Source organism: Pangasianodon hypophthalmus, chromosome 10, assembly GCF_027358585.1.
Source record: "Pangasianodon hypophthalmus isolate fPanHyp1 chromosome 10, fPanHyp1.pri, whole genome shotgun sequence".
Lineage (NCBI taxonomy): Eukaryota > Metazoa > Chordata > Actinopteri > Siluriformes > Pangasiidae > Pangasianodon > Pangasianodon hypophthalmus.
The window spans coordinates 11,937,364-11,956,983 of NC_069719.1; the positions used below are offsets into that span (position 1 = coordinate 11,937,364).

The 19,620-nt window shown below is 38.9% G+C and overlaps 2 protein-coding genes across 4 annotated transcripts; both read right to left on the bottom strand.

Annotated features, from left to right (window-relative positions):
- Nucleotides 1-4,903: 4,903 nt before the first annotated feature.
- Nucleotides 4,904-8,668, bottom strand: crls1 (cardiolipin synthase 1). The gene is made up of 7 exons (XM_026934305.3): nucleotides 7,498-8,668; nucleotides 6,972-7,109; nucleotides 6,736-6,865; nucleotides 6,436-6,521; nucleotides 6,254-6,322; nucleotides 5,405-5,496; nucleotides 4,904-5,288 (listed from the first exon to the last, which is right to left on the bottom strand). Exons 1-7 carry the CDS (start codon nucleotides 8,041-8,043, stop codon nucleotides 5,198-5,200), a joined length of 1,152 nt encoding a protein of 383 aa, XP_026790106.3. The 5' UTR covers nucleotides 8,044-8,668; the 3' UTR covers nucleotides 4,904-5,197.
- A 152-nt stretch (nucleotides 8,669-8,820) lies between these two features.
- Nucleotides 8,821-18,860, bottom strand: mcm8 (minichromosome maintenance 8 homologous recombination repair factor). 3 transcript variants are annotated; one of them, XM_053237628.1, is made up of 19 exons: nucleotides 18,473-18,860; nucleotides 18,287-18,430; nucleotides 17,012-17,104; nucleotides 16,827-16,909; nucleotides 16,597-16,743; nucleotides 16,356-16,459; nucleotides 16,062-16,260; nucleotides 15,435-15,520; nucleotides 15,128-15,276; nucleotides 14,499-14,697; nucleotides 14,337-14,367; nucleotides 13,929-14,069; nucleotides 13,684-13,825; nucleotides 13,409-13,604; nucleotides 11,674-11,893; nucleotides 10,708-10,917; nucleotides 10,436-10,512; nucleotides 10,053-10,242; nucleotides 8,821-9,966 (listed from the first exon to the last, which is right to left on the bottom strand). In XM_053237628.1, exons 1-19 carry the CDS (start codon nucleotides 18,573-18,575, stop codon nucleotides 9,874-9,876), a joined length of 2,607 nt encoding a protein of 868 aa, XP_053093603.1. In that variant the 5' UTR covers nucleotides 18,576-18,860; the 3' UTR covers nucleotides 8,821-9,873. The 3 variants fall into 3 exon arrangements, with proteins under 3 accessions (XP_053093603.1, XP_053093602.1, XP_026790104.3); XM_053237627.1 differs by having other exon boundaries at nucleotides 13,929-14,060; nucleotides 18,287-18,860; XM_026934303.3 differs by having other exon boundaries at nucleotides 18,287-18,860.
- Between the last annotated feature and the right edge of the window lie 760 nt (nucleotides 18,861-19,620).

Below are 19,620 nucleotides of genomic sequence, written 5' to 3' on the forward strand. Positions count from 1 at the left end.
AATCATATAGCATTGCTAATCTATTCTAGACTCAACTCTAGTCACAGCAGCTCTTTGGATGCTTCATAAAGCCTTTCTAATGATGAGATCATGTTAAGCATGTTCAGTAAAAATAACAACAACAACAACAACAACAATAATAATAATAATAACAATAATAATAATAATAATAATAATAATAATAATAATAATAATAATAATAATAGATTATTATTATTATTATTAGAGTTTGGTATCTATTTCCCTTTTTCAGTACAGACATCACCGTGCTTGTCAAAGAAGATTCATAGTTAAGATTCATCAGTTTAATCAGTTATCTTGATTTGAGCAGTAACATTACAAAAACACTTAATGATATGTTCAAGATATGTGCAAGAAAACATTAAAAATAAATCATATTAAGAGGCGCGTCATGTTTTTGTACTTAGAGACTCTAACATGAGTGCCTGGTTTTATGCTGAAACATTGGACAATGCTGCCCTCTGCTGAGAAGAGACCCAGCATAGGTTTAGCTAAAAATATATATTGCATGTTCATAACTGCATTTCCTATATTATTGGCATAAATTAGATTAAACTGCATCTTAAATACATATTTAAATAAATAATTCCTCTTCAGAGTGGTGGTTCTGTGTTCCACTGTGTGTGAGGTGGGAATTCACCCTGGATGGGATGCCAAGTCTATCGCTGAGCACCATGCATACACACACACCTAGTGGCAGTTTAGGTTAACCAGCCTACCTTCTGGCATATTTTTTGGAAGCAGGAGGAAATCAGAGGACCCAGAGGAAATCCATATGTGGAGAATATGTGAACCTCAACTCAGACAATAACCTGAGCTTAGGATCGAGCCAGGGACCTTGTAGCTGTGAGATAGCAGCACTACCCACTGCACCATCATGCTGCCCCTGCAGCTTAAATTACATTTGTAATATAATTTTTAAAAAATTTAAGCCATCTTTCCATTTGTCAGTTGACCTCACAGAAAAGAAATGGATGAACTTTGCTCTTAAGTCACTGCATATTGATAGAGCAATACTTTATACTTTTAAAACATACATAATAAATGACAAAAGAATTTTGAAACAACTAGACAGACTGTGAGGACCATTTGTGTAGAAGACCATTATATATAAATTATTATTATTATTATTATTATTATTATTATTATTATTTCTCAATTGCAGATCCAGGAAGAGTACTTACACATCAGTCAGCCTATCCTGCTGATCTTTCTGAAGTTACATGTTTCACCCCTGTGTATGTGTGATGACGGTGCTAGTCGTCTGTGTCGTGCCATGTGCTCATACAGAGATCAGAGAAACTGGGTGCCTTTAGTGAGTCACACATGAATTCTGCCTTTGCATTTATTAAATACTCTGTCATTAGATTACTCAGGTAGCAAGGAGATCACGCATTACTAATGACACAGAGAAGACAACACAAAACACAAGTAACATGACTAACCTTTATAAAAAAAAAAAGGCATGCAAACAAACCCCTTTCAGTAGCAAATAATGTGTATGAAACTTAGTATAAATGTAGTTTAAATACAATGCTAAATTACATGGCAAACACGACTGATATAGTGGTTAAAGACAAAAAATCAGGAACTGCTTTGTCACAAGCTGCTGTTTCACACTGAAACACTAGAGGCTCAGTCACTTTGTGCTGTTAGTTTCCAGTGGAACTGGAGCCTTTCCCAGGAACACTGGACATGAGGCAGGAATACACTCTGGGCACCATGCACACACATTTAGACTCTCATTCACACACTCATTCACACCTAGGGACAATTTATCTTAGTCAGTCCACCTACTGCCATTTTTTCGGGAGGTGGAGGAAACCAGAGAACCCAGAGGAATCCTATGCGGACACAGAGAGAACATGCATAGACAGTAACCTGAGCTCAGGATGGAGCTAGGGGCCCTGGAGCTGCAGGGTGCACTGTGTGGACGTGATGACGTGATGCCTTCTCATTGGGGATCTTTTGTTCAAATAAATCGAAAACAACGATGGCCCATAGGACTGCTGTTTGACCATAATAGTTAATATAATTATCATTTTTGCATGTATGCCTTATGTACATCCACTGGATGTACCTTTTCTTGTCCATCTGCAAGTGTATAGAATACATTCGTAGTTAAAGCATCATAAATTGTTTATTGATTATTTCTTTTATTTTTCAAGGTACAATTTCTCAAGGTAGGAGGAAGATATGCATGAAGCCTCTTCTTTGTCCTAGCACCCAGGTGGTGGAATGAACGTCCCCTGGCTGCCTGAACAGCTGAGTTAATGGCTGTCATCAAACAAAGACGTAAAACACACCTCTTCACCAAGCACTTGAATTAGCACTTTGTTCATCCTTTTTTTACATTCCTTGTCTTGTATCTTCTTTCTTTTCATGCTGTACTAACCTTCCCGTGTTGTATGCTGTAATAAACTGGTGTGTCCTTTTCCTGAGATGCTTGAGAAGCCGTGGGTCTGTAGTGTTATAGAAAGGTCTTATTGCAGTGGGCTGTTTGTTGGAAATGCAGCCATAGGCCATGAGAGGACCGTGAGCTGAGTGAGCATGGTACAGTTTTCCTTCCTGCACAGCTGAGAACACTTAGAGCGTGACTCATGCTCTCATCCAGCCTAATGAACACTTATGCCATGAACACGCCCCATCGTGCGCTCATTGTGTGCTTCCAGATCATGACACACATAAATGACACGTTGTAAATTTTTTAAAGTACACATGGTAGCAGAATGTCACAGCCCATCAGGGTATTAGTGCAATGCAAAAATGCACTTGATGAGTGTAGAATTATACTTGTATGCTTTTTTATATTGAAACATGACACAAATTACTATTGCTAATATGAACTAGGATCATTTAAGTTCAGAACTCAGGTGTTGCTATAGCAGAAGTTGAAATCCAAATGCTTTTTTCATCTCATGCAAAGCTGACAATTTGAAACAGGAAAATTGTTTTTATGGCATCAGCGATATCAAGAGTAGCATTACCAAATCTTTCACTGAGTTCCTTCTCCTTGGCAGATTCCTGAAGCCTTTTCCTGTTTCATTGCACATGTCTCTGACACCTTTACATCTTTGTATAAACTTCAGCCAATCTGCAGCATATGTGGTGATGGTCACTGAAAATAGCTCTTGAGCTGCAGTAACCCTGCCTGTGGTGGAGCAAATTTCTAAACTTGGAGGTGTAGGTCTGCCCCAACACCCTCCCCGCCACCACGTTAAAGTGTCATGTGATCTCCATATAAATACACCCGTTCCTCAAGGCCCAGAGATTGTTAGAGAACACACCTAAACAAACAGCATTATGATGACCAAGGAGCTCTCAAAACAAGTCTAGGACAAAGTTCTGGGATCAGTCATGCTTTGGTATTTGTAAATAAAATTTTGCAAACTATATAGATTTTTATACAAAAATCTATATTCCAGTCTCTGATATAGGTTGATAAGTCCAGAAATGTTTGATGTGATGTGGTAGTTAATAAATCTTATAAATCTCATAAAAATTGTCCATAGGAAAAATGTGTTTATGGACAAAAACTGGTAGCTCTCAAGTGTGCTTTCAGATGTTCAGTATCAGTAAAAGGCTGTGACACAAATGTAGAAAACCAACTCTTTATTTACTTTATTATTGTATAGATTGTATACTATAAATTATTGTTCTGGGACTCAACAAAACAAAACAAAACCAAACAAAAAAAGCCAAATTATTCCCTGAATGAATACTGCCCCCTCCTGGACACAAACACACAGCACATCCTGCTAGGATAAGTTCTTCACATGAGACTGTATAGTATGATGTTATGGTTTAAACTGTATTTTTGAAAAATGAGTAGGCTATTCAAGTAATATTTAAATCCTGTAAAATGTGGTGTAGGATCTCAACAGTTTTCTAGAAAAACTGTACCACAGCCTTACTGTCCTGTAAAAACTCTGCTGCTGTACATTAACTCCAATAACAGCAAAACAACATATACAACCATCTGTCACTTTATTAAGAACACCTGCTCATTCATGCAAGTATCCAATCAATCATGTGGCAGAAGTGCAATGAATACAGGTCAAACGCTTTAGTTAACATCAAATACCAGTCCTCGAATAATCACTCCTTCAAGGTGATGAGCAGAAAAGCATCTCAGAATACACAACACATCAAACCTTGAGGCAGATGGGGAAAAACAGCAGAAGAACAGGGCTCTGAGGCTACAGTGGGCACTGACTCACCAAAACTGAACAGTTAAAGATTGAAAAAGTCCAGGCGACATTTACCAGTACATTTTTGGTGAGTCTGTGCCCAATCCCGGAAGATCAAGGTCACCATGATCATATTTCCCCCCATTCTGATGTTTGATCTGAACATTAATGGAAGTTCTTGCATAATTGCATGAACAGGCAGTGGTGGCTCAGTGGTTAAAGCTCTGGGTTACTGATCAGAAGGTTGGGGGTTCAGCACTGTCAAACTGCCACCGTTGGGCCCTTGAGCAAGGCTCTTAACCCTCTCTGCTCCAGGGGTGCTGGCTCATGGCTGACCCTTGTTAGGGGGCTCTAACTCCAGCCCCCTAACAAGCTGGGATATGCGAAGAAAAGAATTTCACTGTGCTGTAATGTATATGTGACAAATAAAGGCTGCTTCTGAATGAACAGGTGTATAGATGTTCCTATTAAAGTGGCCAGGGAGTGTGCGTGTGTGTGTGTATATATATATATATATATATATATATATATACATATATATATATATATATATAAACCGCACATATTTGAAACCTATAAATAATATTAGTAATCAATTCTAATCATTAAAATGCTACTCTAAATTGCTTGACAGTGTCTTTGTGTTCATCTGTTCAGCATACAAAACTTTCAAACAAGAATGTTCCAAACCGTTTGGTTTTGAAGTCAGTTTTTAATCAGAAAATTGTGGTGGTGATTCAAAAAGGTAAAAAATAACCTTCCACAGAAGTATAGACTGTGTACTCACTGGATATATTAGACAGTTGTGGTGCAATGAGATATCAAAATAATTTGATTCAACAGGTCGCTGTACAGTACTAAACTTAGCTCCAAAGAAAATTGGACCTCAGCATCAATTTGAAGCATATCCACACACAGTCAGTAAAATGATTCCCAGCCTTATTAACCTCAAAGCATCATCAAGTTACAGTAGTCACACAAGAGAACTACTTTCTGTTGTTCAATACTTCAACGGTTTTTCTTCCATAATGGTAGTAGCTGTATCCAGATGCTGCAGTCGTCAGGGCAGTGACATACCTGTAAATAAAAGATATAGTGCAAATTATAAGCTCGAATATGTTCAGGCCTTGTGTGAGATTGAGTCATATACTGAGAAATCTAACACTTTTGAAACGGGATGAGGAAATACTTACCACAATGACTGCAAGAAAACACTGTCAGTGTAGTGAAAGATGGGAGAAGCAAGAGAAACTGCCACCAGAAACAGCTGGATTGCAGTGTTGAACTGTAACACAAAAAAGTGCTAGAATTCATTTTGATAATATTAGAGTGACCATCGCTTCAGTTCTCAAATACTACTGGGGAGAAACAAAAGAAAGATGAGGCAAACAAAGGAACAGTGTAAAATGTCAGAGGTGAACAAATCAGTAGATTTCATGTCGCCAGAAAAGGAAAAAAACTACTCCTTATTGACTTTATAGCAAAAACGCAATGTTTTTAATTGGTATGTGCGTTTAAACTTAATGCACTTCAGGGTATTCAGCACACATGATGCTATAACTATAGTACATACGACTCAATCCAAATCCTGCCGCCTGATACACAAACATCAGCCAAGGAGAATTCTTGTTGATATTGGAGCAGTTTTCAGTAAGCAGATGAATTAGTGTACACCGATTACAGATGATCTTTTCAGAATCAGCAATTGCAGGTATACGGAAACATAGCCAACCCGAGCAAAATAATCTCAAGCGCAAACCTGTAATATAACTCTCCTGTTATAAGAAAGTTACTTAATGGTTAAACATGTTGAGAGCAAATAAGCTAGCCAGACTCAAATAATATATCTTTACATGTGATGCTAGAACAGGCAACCAAAACATGGAACTGGGTAACACACTGTAGCTTTTATTTGCATGGTGAGGTAGCTAATGAATTTACCTTTTGTTCACCCCTGAACCTATCAGAATTGCTGAACCTGTTTCATGTTTGTGCATCGAATTTTCAGTGACGAAACAGAAGTAGAAAGTTAAACACCATACCTTGCTTATAAGAGTTGGTTTAAGTTGGGCAGTAGTGTAGCATGGGTTGAAAAACTTGCTGAGAGTTACCTGTTAAGAGGAAAAACCTGTTACATAATTGTAATGCTTAAATTACTCATTATTATGATAAAATTATGATAATTATGACAAGAAGTCCATTATATATTCTGATTCATACTTACTGGAGGAGGGACAGTTTTGTAACGAACGTAGAAAACTGCAGCAATTAAAGCAATATCCCTGGAGATCACCAGTGCTGTGAGTGGAACTGCAGAAAAGCAAAATGCAAGTTTATGATCAAATATAGAGCAGGAATTCACTGCATTACTGTGCAGGTTAGTGTTACTCAAAGCTTGTTGTGCCATATATTAAACGATGGCTATACGTTCTCTCTGTGAATTAACTGAACAGCCAATTAATGTTGAGTGTGACATTCGCTTATAACAATATCTGGTAATAAAGGTAGCATTATGGTTGCCAACCTGGGATGAGCTGTGCATAGGTCAAACTGATGTACAGCACACTAACAAGGATCTTATCAGCGAGCGGATCCAGAGCGCTACCCAGAGCCGACTTCTGGTTCGGCCAGTTTCGTGCAATGTAGCCGTCCAGCTGTGTAGTGAGAAGCACTACAGAAGTGAGTCTGAATTTTGCAATATAAAAGTGCTGTGTTCATATATGCAACATGAACTCATTATATCAGGACACTTGATCTTACCAAGTCAGTCGCTCCTGCCAAAGCGAACAGTCCAAGAGACACTTGGAAATACTGTTCCATGATTAAGTAACCCAGGACAGGAGACAGGACAATCCTGGCCATGCAAAGGACGTTGGGGATCGTCCATGGGTTTTCATACTGCAAAGATACATGATGAGAACTAGTATGAATGTATTATAATATTAAAAATAATGCAAATGAATGGTAAGTGGAGGTAATGGGGAATTATGTCAAAAATAAACAACATACTAAGGAGTATAAGGGTGGTGTTCTAGCATGGTTTTGAACATGGCATGAATCAGGGCAAATACAGGAGGTGGAATAATATGTACTGGAGTGCAGCACAGTTTGTTGATGTTTCTGATCAGAGGCAAATCATTCAGCTCAGCAGTTTATTTCCGGTTTAGTGGCTATATCTGGGAAATCACCAAACTGTGCTGGATTTTGGATCTGGGTGACTGGGAGTGGTAAACTCTGCACTATGAAACAGTACTGTGTGGTTTTAGACTGAGTGCTTTTTACTTACCAGCTCTTTAAACTGCACTTCGTTAGATGGAGGAGATGATGAGGAGGAGGAGGAGGAGGCACACTGACTAGTTTCTTGATTCAGAGCTTTCTGATCTTCTTTACACTCAGGTTTTCCAGGTGCAGTACAGTATCCCTTTAACCTCGAGTGAAGGCCAATATTAACCCCGTCACTCACAATGCGGCTCAGTGTGTGTATCTGATGGTTACAGATGTTCACATCTGGTCTGTTCAGTGCAGTCTGCTTCGTCCTTGCAGTTAGTTTGTTAATGAATGGCAGACTTGTGGGAAACGCTGGCTCCACAACTTGCTCGACAAAGTGCACACACTCGGGCCGATGGCCAGGAGAGGAAAACTTTGCTTTCAGTCTCTGAAGAGGTTTAGTTTCTGTTCTAGCGGGTGTCAGCTGAACGGTGTGGCGACAGACTGGAGGTGACCCTTCACTCTCCCGGACATGTGTGTACCTTGGGGCTGTACCAACGCTGATCCGCGGTACGTGCCCTTTCGCACAACTTAGCAGGTGATTTCTGCAAAAAGCTAAAAACATGGCTAACACAACCTTTAAACCACCTTATTTCATAAATAACGTCCACCGCTTCATTTCTCATCTCGTAAGCACAGGTTTTGTCTCGATCCCGTCATTATTTTTCCTATAAGATATCCGACCCATTTCACACGGAGCGCCTCCTGGCAGCGCACAACGTGTTTCGTCTTGCCGTATTCCGGACGTGTTTTGCGACAGTCGTCAGTGAAGCGGCGGAAGAAACAACAGTACACGTAATTCCACTGTATTGCGGATTGCAGTGTGGTTTATTTTCGTCATGCAAAAACTTATTGTGATAGCAGTCCGTTTAAATTCTTATCTTTCTTGCTTCTTCTTCATGTGTGAGAATGATTTGAACTCAAATAACATTCCGTAGTCCAGTAACTTTCTTTAGGTAAAGTTTAATAACAGAATTAAGTGGAAAAATGTTACACGGTCAAAAAACTGTTTCGCTCCAATATTGCATCACAAAAAAAAACCAACGGTTCTTGCCGGAAATGACATCATTGTTAATATGAAATATAATAGACATTAAATTATTTACTTTTATAATTATTTTACAATTGCTTAACACACACAATTATTTATTTCACATCTATATAAGAAACAAATAACATGTGGCTCTTACATTTATACTGAACTAGAATTAGACACATCAGCAGTTCAAGTACCTTATTTAAAAAAAAAACGCGAATGTTCTGTATTAGGAGCACTGTAAGGCTTATTTAAAGATACAATGCATCATTTATTATTAAAAGAATGATGTGGCAAAGAGACACATTGTACCAATTAATATTGTCTTTCTTTAATTTGCAGTAACAAGAAATACAAACAAAATAATGTAGATCCATTTTACAAGCTACACATACCACAGGTCCACACTGATCACATTGTAAACTTTAAAACTCCTGACTGTAGCCCACAGGTTCCCAGCCCTGGCCCTGGAGCTCCCTCTGTCCTGCACATTTTACTGGATTTCCTGCTCTAACACACCTGATTCAACCAATCAGCTATTTAGCAGCCCCTCCTGAGTTGCAATGGACGTTAGAGCAGGGAAACCACTATATGCAGGACAAGGGGTTCTCCAATACCAGGGCTGTAAACCTGTGCTGTAGCACATCTCTGCTGTAAGCAATCTGACCCCTTCTACCTGTCCATCAGTTGAAAGGGACCATACTGACCAGATATTATTTGGGTACTATATTCAGTACAGTACTGAAGCTGACATGGTGGTGTGCATGGCACTGGTGAAGCAGGTCAGATGCAGAAACATTGCTGGAGTTGGCAACTTTATTAGATAGAACTACCTGGTTTGTGTATCGTTATAGATGACAGTTAATCCTTTCGATCAGAGAGTGTAAATAACCACTGCTGGATGGATATTTCTTTATTAGTTTGACTATTCTTAACTGAACGGTGACAAGGAGGTCAAAAAGCCCACCAGCATTGCTGCGCTTGATCCACTCATACCAGTAACACACACACACACACACACACAAAAGTGACTCTGCTATAGTGAGGATGTTCCTTCTATCTGGTCAGCATGGTCCTATGATGGTTCCCTGGACAGACAGATGGGACTGACAAACTGCACAAAAACAGATGAGCTGCAATCGGTAATCCTGCACCTACAAAGTGCACCTATATGGTACATGTCTCTAATAAAATGGTCAGTGAGTGTTGGTACAAGTTAGGTGTACCTGATAAAGGAGCGACTGAGTGTATATCCATAAATAAGTTATGCTAGAAGATATTATACAATAAATTCTCAAATTCATTAAAAGTTTTTATAAATCTCTTTCTGTAACATATGTACAAATAAGTTGTTTTCATTCAGATGGTTTGCAGCTGGTATGTTCTGTGTCCTCTTTTTAGCAGGTAGCCTTGTTCATTGAGTGCGCTGATAAAGCCTTCAAAATCAACAACCTGAAAAATAATGTGTAAATAAAGAATAAATTCACTTATTAACGGAGCTGTATTGTACACAATGTAAAACGAAAAAATCTCTTTACCTGAACTTGGAGATCTTTAGCCAGCTGTCGCAGGTCCTGAATTTCAAACAAGGTTTTGTGGGTGCGCTCAGCGATTTGGTTCAAAGCCGCAACAAACTTCTTGACTTTTGATCTGTTGCTCATCCCAGACCCAAGCTGAGATCGGTCAAAATCCAGCCGGCCAAATTCGTCTGAGTAGGTATCTGTCAAACTTGTTAAAAGAACAGATTACATTAAAACATTTAACATTACTATTTAATAGAACAGAGCTTTAACTTGAGAGATTGGACCAGATATCAGTTTATGTTCAGAAGTGCCAACAGTGCTAAAAAGAAAATCCTAGCAGTCAGAGGGAGAAAAAATCAGAATTTTAGCATAAAACCCTTTTTGGCATTATGTGTTACCTGTGTTTCATGATCTCCACCACATCCTCTGCATCACTTTGAGTAGCTTTTTCTCGAAGCTCAAGACGTGCCCTTGCCTTGAAACCAGAAGCAAAACAATGAACTTTCTTGCATTGGATTGAGCTGTTCTAAGAGAAGTTATCAGAATAAGCTCAAAAGAAAATCCATGTCATTATGGATAAGCTCATGGCCTGTGCTGTTCAGAAGCTGTGTGTGTGTGTGTGTGTGTGTGTGTGTGTGTGTGTGTGTTTGTGTGTGTGTCAGGCAGTTACCTCAGTGAGGCGGATGAGGGACTCCAGCTGGCGAGTTGTGATTGGGGTGCTGTCAGCTGATTGGTTCTGCTTGCGCAGTTCCAGGTAGAAGTCCTGTAGGACCTGAGCAGCTTCGACTGAGAGACTGGGATGCACATAGTGCCGGGCGTAGCCTACATATTTACGCAGCAGCTGGTGAGGAATTGGGTCAAAAGTCTCTCCAGGAAGCACCTGAGTATAAATGTGGAAGGAATATGGAAAACATCAATAATAGTGAAATTAAATTAAGACATAGATAATGATCTTGACTAGCAGACTTATTTAGTCCTATTTTCTGTTTAGAGGAGAAAGTGCATGAAATATGTAGCGCACCTTTGTGGTTTACACAAAATGTATTATAATACGCATGAATATATAGTTTTACAAATAACTGATGTACATTCATAAATTGTTTAATGATTTTTATAGCCAAGAACCTACTACATGGCACAGGAACACTTATGTAGACATTTACTCTCATTACAAATGCCAGGATGTATACTTATAAATGAATATGGAAATTATGTCAACATCCCAAAAGCCTAATATGACTAATATTAGCTAAATAATCTAGCATTTGTCACAACTAGACATGAGTGTCACAACTAGACATGAGTTTTTGGTTACAGACCCTCCAATCTTCATATTCTTTAAAAAATGTACCATAACAATCAAAATGATTTTGTGACATCAATAAATAATTGTCAGTGTCATGTTCCCTCATTCAGGCTGTTACACAAGTACTTATAAAGCCTCTAATTTTAATTTTTAAAAAAATTCACTTTTGCACTGTGTCGACAAATTTTACATAAACACAAATCTACTGTATATATCTGAAACCAACCACTCAAAAGGAGTTTAACTATTTATCAAACAGGTTCAGAGATACATCCAAATACTCACAACAGTGACAAAATAAATGGCTTTCAAAGCAATACAATCAGTTACCTTCAGTCTGTCTGAGAGAGGCTTGTTTGAGGGAATCTCCAGAATGGATATGTTGGACTCCTGTGCGCAGCCCCTAGTGGCTGTCAAACCGCGAATCACGCCTTTCTTCCCTGCACGCATAGCCATGACGTGTTCTGACAGCATGTGGTCATGGTCTTCATTGGGAGTGTCCAGAAGAATAAAGACCAGATCAAATCTGGATAGCAGAGCACTGCCCATTCTACAGAGGAAGAAGGAAGCCTTCAGTGTGCACTTGTAAATACACTTGTTTATTACTTACACTTACTGTACCATATCCCTACACTCACTGGTCATTTTATCAGGTTCACCTACCATATAGGCCTCTTTATGTCTTCCATCAGTGGATGACATGCAACATGCCACTGCCATGTCAATAGTTCATTCATTCATTCATCTTCAGAAACAAATTTAGGTTTGTGTCACAGTGATGTGAAGCCTATTCTGAGAACACTTGGCACAAGGCAGAGATACACCCTAAAAACAGTCACCACACAGGCTCTGTTCAAACTTGCTATTAACATCCATTTCGGGTGATAAGAAAGATAAGACGGATGTTCACACATGGTGGTTTCATGTGTCTTGAATGTGTCTCCACATTGCAACAAAAATGGTTGCAAATCTGGCAAAAGAAACCTGATGTTACTTCGTAGAAGACAATAATTATAGAGCAGCATAAAACCAGCATACAGGAGTTTCAAGCTCATGCTTGGGGATTTGTTTGTGTGCATTCTGACTATTTTGTGCATTAGACAGCTTTAATATAGCCATTCTGTATAACAGAATAATAACATGTCGTTTAACACTGCTGGAGAAAACTAACCGTACACTGCCAAACTCAAAATATTGTCATATGTTAAGAAGGACTATGCATATGATAGGAGACTTTGTGTGCCCAGTATGCATGTTTAAATATAGACATTAATGTAATGTTTGCAGAATGCCCGAGCCATGGGAAAAAAAGCAGTTACATGTAGCAACAGTGTGGCTGGATATTTCATAAGTAGTTCTATTCTGCATGAAAACCCAAATCTGGCAACATCAGTGACTATGCAGTCTTTTGTTGTTGTCATGGACACATTAGGAATCGTTGCCGTTCACACTACAACTGTAATGTAGGCAGACCATCTCCGCAAGTCGTCTGGGTGATTGAATTGCACTGGACTCCACACAGACCTGTATTTAGTGTTGTTTGCTCTTGATCTGATCAACCGAGATGGATGTTGATTTGCACACTCATTCATATCTCGAAGCAGTTTAGAGTCAGCAGTCCTATTGGCATGTTACTGGTGGGAGTAAACTGGAGAACATGAACACAGGAAGAAGATGCAAAATTTCTCATAGGCAATAATGTGACCTTAGGATCAAATCCAGGTCAAATCCAGGAGGCAGAAACACCACCGCACCTCCACAAAAACGATCCCCCGCCCGAATGATCTAATCTTTTGGTAGTTCCTTTCCACAGATTGCATTTTTAGAGAGCAGGTGATAAATTGTGCATAGGTGGGCTACAGTGAGTAATTTCATTTCTACAAAGTGCAAATAGGTAGGCTTACCTGATAAAATGGCTGTATGTATGTATAAATGTATGTATATTTGTATGTATGAGCTTGGTGTACCTAATAAATTGGCAACTAAGTGTAATTTTTTTTTAGTCCACTTCACTTATTTTGAGTCAACAAGTCTACTCAAGATATATTTTGTTCTAAATGCTTACTTCAGGTTTTCAGATACTGTCTTAGCTTTATTGTAATGTCCTCCCACTGGGTTAGCTGCTGCAATGATGGAGGTGCGAGCTGGAAGAGTACAGACAATTCCAGCTTTGGCCAAACTTATACTTTGCTGCTCCATAGCCTCCAACAAGGCCTGGTGCTGATTCCCCATCTTATCAAATTCATCAATACAGCAGATACCTGGAGACACAAAACAGAACTCAGCTGCATGTGTACATTATGTGATAATATATAAGTGTGTCAGAGATTATTCATATACCTTGATCTCCTAACACTAAAGCTCCAGCTTCTAGTGCATAGTCTCCAGAGCCACTGTCCTTGGACAGGGAGACAGTCAGGCCTGTGGTGGTGGTGGTGTTTCCACAAACGTAGATGCCACGTGGGGCGACGTTACATACTGCCTATAAATGCATTCAAGAAAAAAGGTTGATAATTTGACCCACTTATAACAATTTCTCAACAATACTTCTTAGGATTTTAGTTTAAATGAGAGAAAATGTGCACCTGTAACATCTGACTTTTGCCAAGTCCAGGATCTCCTACGACAAGCATGTGTGGGTCTCCTCTTATAGGGATTCGGTTCTTATCATCCACATATTTATGACAGCCTCCAAATAAAGCCAGGACTAATCCTGCCTTAACAAGCTAACAAAATATCAATTAATCAACACAAAGTGGCTATTACACACACATGACAACCACACAAACAGACACACATGCAAACACACAACTTTATCAATGGCCATAGATAGCTGGACAAAGCCACACACACAGATACACACAGAGGCGAACATCAGAGACACACACAGAGACACACAGCAGCACACATAGGGGCACACCACCATGAAGCACACACTCATACACAAATAAATGAACACACAGAGACACACACAGACACACACAAGGACATACCAAATGCCCATAGATGGCTGGACAAAGAGAACTGCAAAAAATAAAAGCAATTTAACATACCATTAGTGGTCTAGTCACTCATGTAGGCCTTATTGTTGATGCTGCAGTTTTCTTATCATGACTACAGTGCATTTAATAGAAAAAAGCCAAAAAGTCCCTCACTTGACAATTAACTTAAAGAGGTCCTCTTGTGCCTGAATCTCCTGGATGGCGTAGAGATCTTTGAGCGAAAACTCTACAGATGTCTCCTGGCCTTCAGGTTCAGACACACACTTGTTCTTTCGCCCTTTTGAGTTACTGAGAGAGTTTGCTTCTATGTATAAAAGGAACATGCACTTGTCCTTTTTATTTCTTCCAAACCCTGTGAGAAGCCAAAAACAAACAAACAATGAATTGTATTCTAAAGTATTATACACATATATATAAATAAATGCAAAAAAAATAAAATACAATTCAGTGACAACAGATTAAAGCCAACACCAGTGTGGTCTGTGTGTACTGAAATGACAGCCAGCTGGGAATACCTTCTACTACACACTTACTTTAAAAAAATATCAGTTAACCTTCACTGAACCAATAACTGCAGACTCCTAGATATATCTTACTTTCATATTAAATTAACAGAGAAGCATTTTAAATATTGCATAAAAAAGTCTTTAAATTCAGAATCTAAGTAAACCCATCTATTTACTATACAGGTTTAACTATTTTTTGATTTCACTGGTCAATTTCAACAATTTCACTGGTCAACATTTCTGATATCACAAACAGTGTGCACTGAGGTAACCAACCTTCCTCATTAGAGACTTTAATAACTCCTGTAATGGTGACCATATCTCCTGGTACACAGCTGTCCACCAAATCCTGAGTGAGCTCACACTCGATGGTCCGGGGAATACGTCCTGATTCACGCTGGTCATCTGATATCAGCTCCTGAACCCTGAGAAATACATGTTCTGTTTAAACTGTATACAACAGCTCTCACTCATGGAAAGCAATTAATGTCTGTGCAGACAACACTGAACAAATCTGGAGTTTTGGTTATGAACAAACAGAGGAAGAAAAGGGTGGATTTAAATATTTAATAAAACATCCTACTTTATAGTCTGCCAGTCGACTGTCAGCGTTAGTGGTGAACTTCTGTTTGGGGTAAAACATCGTCCACGGCATTCTCTTTTTAGACACTGCAAAACATCAACAGTCTTTCTTTCTCTGGCTTCAACTAAAAGAAACAGGAGCTACAGCAACTAAATGGCATTATCATATTATCATTTAATGATTGCAACATGATAAGCTTGAATTATTTAGACAGTGTATTTTACAGACAGAATTTGCACCATTCAAAGCATAAGATAAAAACAAGTTTGCCCTGAATTGCATCAAAGTAAAATAATGCCAAACCAGAATACAAATACAATATACTGTATGTATTTGTGGGCTAAATTAGATGATAAAATATTACACTTAAGCTCTATGTTTATGTATATCTGTATCTCCTCTTTCTATTGTAGCCTTTCTGACCACATATCACAGATTAAAAATGCTTTTGGACATACTAGTGTATGTTCAGTCACATCAAATATAAGACTCAGACCACTGGTCAGATGATTTTAACATCTAAACAACATCTAGTCTAACATATGAAACACGCTGGCAGATAATTCATTTACAGCACACCATCACTTTCATAAAGCCAAGACCTGGCAATGCCAGAATACTTTTTACCTTAGTGGGTACAGTGTATTTCCCATCAGTCAGAGCCAGACTCTGAGTGTCTCCACACATGTTACAGATGAACGCCATCTTGCTGCAAAGAGGTTTGATGTTGCTAACTCTCACCACAGTGCCTCTAATAGCCACAAACTTGCCGTATAAGTTGGCTCTGAGCATCTTCAATGGAGTGAGAGGCTCATAGTTATAAATCCTAACCAAAAAAACAAAGAAACATTAGTATTGTATCACACTGACCTTGAATATCACCACTGTTAAAGTCCAAATAAAATATAAAAGAACAAATACCTAGCACTTATGTGTGGTATGCTAATAATAGGGGTTGCGCCTGCAGGAAGCCCTTCCTGGACTTGTAGCTCATTTGCATGCTTTTCCAGATCCTTCGTCAACACCTGTAAGGAAAAGCAGAGGAGGCTCAGACTTATTTCATCATCAAGATTAAATAATCACTATAATCTTTACACTGAGATTATATCCACAGATTTTGAAGACACCAGTGTTTCGCTAATGACAATGAGCAAGCACGCACCTGATGAATGGCTAGGCCCAAGCAGTCAAGTATCTTTTCAGGCATGTCTTTAAGCTCATGAGCAAGTGGTAGTGCTGCGGAAATCTGTTTGTTCACAAGCAAGTCTTTGTAGTCCACCATGATGCTGCCTTTCCTTTCAATTTCATCCTGTTGAGAAAAAAATGTTTCTCTGGAACAACATCCTTATACACTGCACGGAAAAATGTTAGCAGATTATATCTGATGCATACCTTGTCATAAAGATCTATTTGTGAAGTGAAGTATTTTTCAAATGCCTTTATCTTCTCAACATAAGGTGAAGATTCAACAAAACCTTCAAAAAGACCAAAAGACAATTAACAAGGCATTATTTCATTACAAAAAACAACATTACAAACCTCAGGTGCTGCTCAGGAAATAAACCCAACATGCAAACCTTCTGTAAAGTAGAGCCTCCATCCTTTGTAAGGACAAGTTATGTCAAGTGTTGCTTGGGTTGAACAAGGAACTGGTGAAGACATCTCTGCACCTATGCACAGAATGATAAAGCAGCATGCTGTCAGTAACAAAGCTGTTTCTCAGGTGATTGCTTTATTTACATTAAAGTGGGATCTCAACCTTTTTGTAGCCAGGAACTCCTTTAACTACATTTAAAATCCACAAACCCTATCAGCACAGATTTATTTCATGAGCATTAGTTAAACATATAAAATTACATTTTGCCTATTTACAAGGGCGAGTCAAATGAAAACATTTTTTTTTTTTGGAAATAGATGTCACAAAATGTATCAGATGTAAGGTAGCAGTCGAAGCAGCTATTTAGAACAATGGACCAGTAGTACATGTTTACCTTTGCAACTACAGATTGAATGCCCTCTTTCTCTGATTTATGTTGCACTTTCAAGATTTTTATTTGACTCTCCCTTGTTTTACAGCCATACAGTTTTCAGACTTTCCACTGACAGAACGCAGAGGTTTCAAGGTGACATTATTTAAATGCCTACTTATCTTTGAGTTATTGAACTTTGATAATGGTGGCTTGTGATTTCCACTGCTAACTAAGTTAAAAAATGGATCCCACTCTGAGAACCACTGATCTAAACTACATCGCAACCCCAGTAAGTAGAAACAAAGCAATCCAAGTCACAGATTCATGTTTTGGGATTCAGTGGCGATTATATTATACTGGACAGGATGATTTATTTTCTGGAGTTTTTCATTGAATAACTGTTTGCTTGTTTGTTGTCTATGCCCATTGTCCGGCATGTCTATTTAAAGATTTTCAGGACTTAATGTTTTCACTGCCTGACAAAGACCGAAACAGTCGAAACATTGTCTGCTTATTTATTATTAAAATGTTTTGAGAGCATCATAGCAGTGTGCCATTTTCCTTCCATGATTTATTTAGAGTTTTTGGCTGTGCACTTGTTAAAAAAAAAAAAAAAAAAAAACTTTTTTGGATGTGTGCACACTATCCTGTTTCTTTACTGATCCAATTCACAGACATATTTTGTGCTGACCATGTGTGTTACATTGACTTACAAGACACAGATCTTGCAGCATGTTGGGTTAGTTACTTTGAGATGATCAGTATGAGATCAGTGTCAGATATTCAGCGATACACAGAGCTCTCACACCAGTATAATATCAGAAATTGAAAAAGTGGAACTGGTGTATAATAACCCTAGCTGATGTGATTCCAAAGCCTCACCACGTTGTGTGTTACTGGGTGAATTATTGCCCCCTCCTCTTCCCCATGTATGACCTCTCCAGCCTCTGTTTTTTCCTCCATTCCATCTTCCTCCACCTCTATTGCCATTACTTCCACCTCCACCAGACTCTGCGCCTTTGCCACCTCTCCAGGAACCTCCTCCACCTCTCCAAGAACCTCCTCCACCTCTCCAGGAACCTCCTCCACCTCTCCAGGAACCTCCTCCACCTCTCCAGGAACCTCTCCAGGACCCTCTCCAGGAACCTCTCCCTGCTCCACGGCCACTCATCTTTCCTCCTGTTCCCACCAGGAGATCAAAATGATACTCCGTGTGTTGGATATAAACAGCCTGTAATTACCTTTAGCAAGCTAGCGTGGGTTAGCTCGAGTAATTAAACAGTATTAAACTGACACGCCCGCGTTACGAACATACACGAGTGACGATTTATATTTACATCTTATTAGCTAACTAGCTACTTTAAATAATGTATCATTAAACAGTGCTTAAAAGTTTCCTGCGTTTCGGTTTTCACCCGAGCTGTCGTGTTTACATTCTGAGGAACAACGCTTCAACTTTGGCGGTAAAGCGTCACTTCCGGTCACGTGATTATGCTCTCGTTTTTGAGTGATTCAGTTGTATTTTTAATGTTTTTTCTTATTTAATTTATTTTTATGTCTATACAAGGCAATGTCAAACTCCCCATATTATTAAAAAATTGCTGAAAATAATTTAGGGAAGCTACACCGTAGAGCTGGTTTCCGGTTCGAGGAAATGACTCGCTTAATCGGAAGGTAGCGCGCTTCAGCCTGCATTGTGTTGCCAGGTCCGTGATTTATCTTCCTTATTTAAACTGCATTGATTTTTTTTTTTTTTTTTTGCGCTATTTGGAAATTGAACGTTTTGAACATGCTTATAACAAGATTATATATATTGTAGATGAAATGAATCCTCGTTAATATAAGCCCTACAGGTCATGGAAGGTCGTCGTCTTGTAACATTGTATTTAACCAGGTCTACACTACACAACATTCCCACACACACTACATGACATTCCCATGCCCACAACATTCCCACACCCACTACACAACATTCCCACACCCACTCCCCCAACCCTAACCCTAAGCTTTATTTATTTGTTGTGGGCGTATCTTGTAAGGGGCGTGGTTTGTAATCCTGACAGATGCTTGGCGTGGTTTGTAATCCTGACAGATGTTTTACGTATTTTTTGTGGGCGTAACTTGTAGTAGTGGGCGTGTCTTGTAAAGGGCGTTTGTAATCCTGCAGCACGGAGTTGGATACACTTGGACAAAAAAAATTATCTCTCGAAGATCTG

Coding starts and splice junctions, on each gene's coding strand:
- crls1 (XM_026934305.3), bottom strand. CDS start 8,043: ATGTTTTTAGCTTTTTGCAGAAATCACCTGCTAAGTTGTGCGAAAGGG. Junction 6,323..6,435: donor ACAAAACTGTCCCTCCTCCA/GTAAGTATGAAT, acceptor TCCTCTTAACAG/GTAACTCTCAGCAAGTTTTT. Junction 5,497..6,253: donor AACCAACTCTTATAAGCAAG/GTATGGTGTTTA, acceptor TTTGTGTTACAG/TTCAACACTGCAATCCAGCT.
- mcm8 (XM_026934303.3), bottom strand. CDS start 18,575: ATGAGTGGCCGTGGAGCAGGGAGAGGTTCCTGGAGAGGGTCCTGGAGA. Junction 14,368..14,498: donor CTCTTTAAGTTAATTGTCAA/GTGAGGGACTTT, acceptor TATTTTTTGCAG/TTCTCTTTGTCCAGCCATCT. Junction 9,967..10,052: donor CTAAAGATCTCCAAGTTCAG/GTAAAGAGATTT, acceptor ATTATTTTTCAG/GTTGTTGATTTTGAAGGCTT.